The sequence below is a fragment of the Penaeus monodon genome, chromosome 28 (assembly GCF_015228065.2).
Source record: "Penaeus monodon isolate SGIC_2016 chromosome 28, NSTDA_Pmon_1, whole genome shotgun sequence".
NCBI lineage: Eukaryota > Metazoa > Arthropoda > Malacostraca > Decapoda > Penaeidae > Penaeus > Penaeus monodon.
The window spans coordinates 33,341,709-33,342,568 of NC_051413.1; the positions used below are offsets into that span (position 1 = coordinate 33,341,709).

Here is an 860-nt window from a genome sequence, read left to right on the forward strand (position 1 = left end):
GGGTCAGCTGGGGGGTGGAGGGGGCCCCACACCCAAAAAAAATCCAGGATCCCAACGCTCGTGTTCTCCGTGCCACCCGTCGCGAGCGCCCATCGACAACGAGGTCACCCACCAGCCTAACGACCACCACGTGTCCGACCTGCTCTACAAGATGCTCCCCAACAGCCACAAGTTCAAGGAGAACGGCGTGCACAAGGCGGAGATCGGCAAGGAGCTCAAGTACAAGCAGGTGTCCCTCGGTGACCTGAAGAAAGAGTTCAACCTCGACGCCAACCAGGAGCAGCTCCTCCACGGCCGAGTGCTGTTCAAGGACGCCGCATCCTTCACGGACAACGACGAGGAGGAGGACCCTAGACACCATTCCTATTAAAGGGGCTTCCCTCTTTTTCTTGTCCGTTTTTTTTTTAGAGGGAAAAGGCGTTCTCGAGTTTTGTATAGCTACTAATTAACCTAAATACGTTTTTTTTTTTTAAATAACTGTAGATGAAACCCTAGCAAGGAACAGATTTACATACATCAGGCGGTCCTTGAGTTGCTGTCTCCCGGTGACGTTCTGTTCTCACAACAAAACGAGAGTAAAAGAATTAATGACTATGAAAGGCGTTGCTCCAAAGAGTTACAGTTATGTACGAATTTACTACATGATTCTATATACATTTAAAAAAATCTTTGTAGAGTTATTTTCTTAGGAATCTTCCTAAACTTATTGGGTTCTTTACTAATCTACAAAAAGAATGATATCACTTGTAACTGACATTTAAGAAAAAAAATCTTAAGGTCAATGAACTGAAGAAAGAAAACTGAGGGAATATTAACAGAATTGGAACAGGTCTTGATGAATATGAATGCTCAAGTCTTTC

General features: G+C 44.7%; 1 protein-coding gene across 1 annotated transcript in view; it reads left to right on the forward strand.

Annotated features, from left to right (window-relative positions):
* The window catches only part of LOC119591180, a 45,312-nt gene extending 44,452 nt beyond the window's left edge, over positions 1–860 (forward strand). Inside the window, exon 6 of the mRNA XM_037939891.1 lies at positions 8–860. Coding sequence (XP_037795819.1) covers positions 8–370 — 363 coding nt within the window. The 3' untranslated portion in view covers positions 371–860. The remainder of the gene's footprint in view (positions 1–7) is intronic.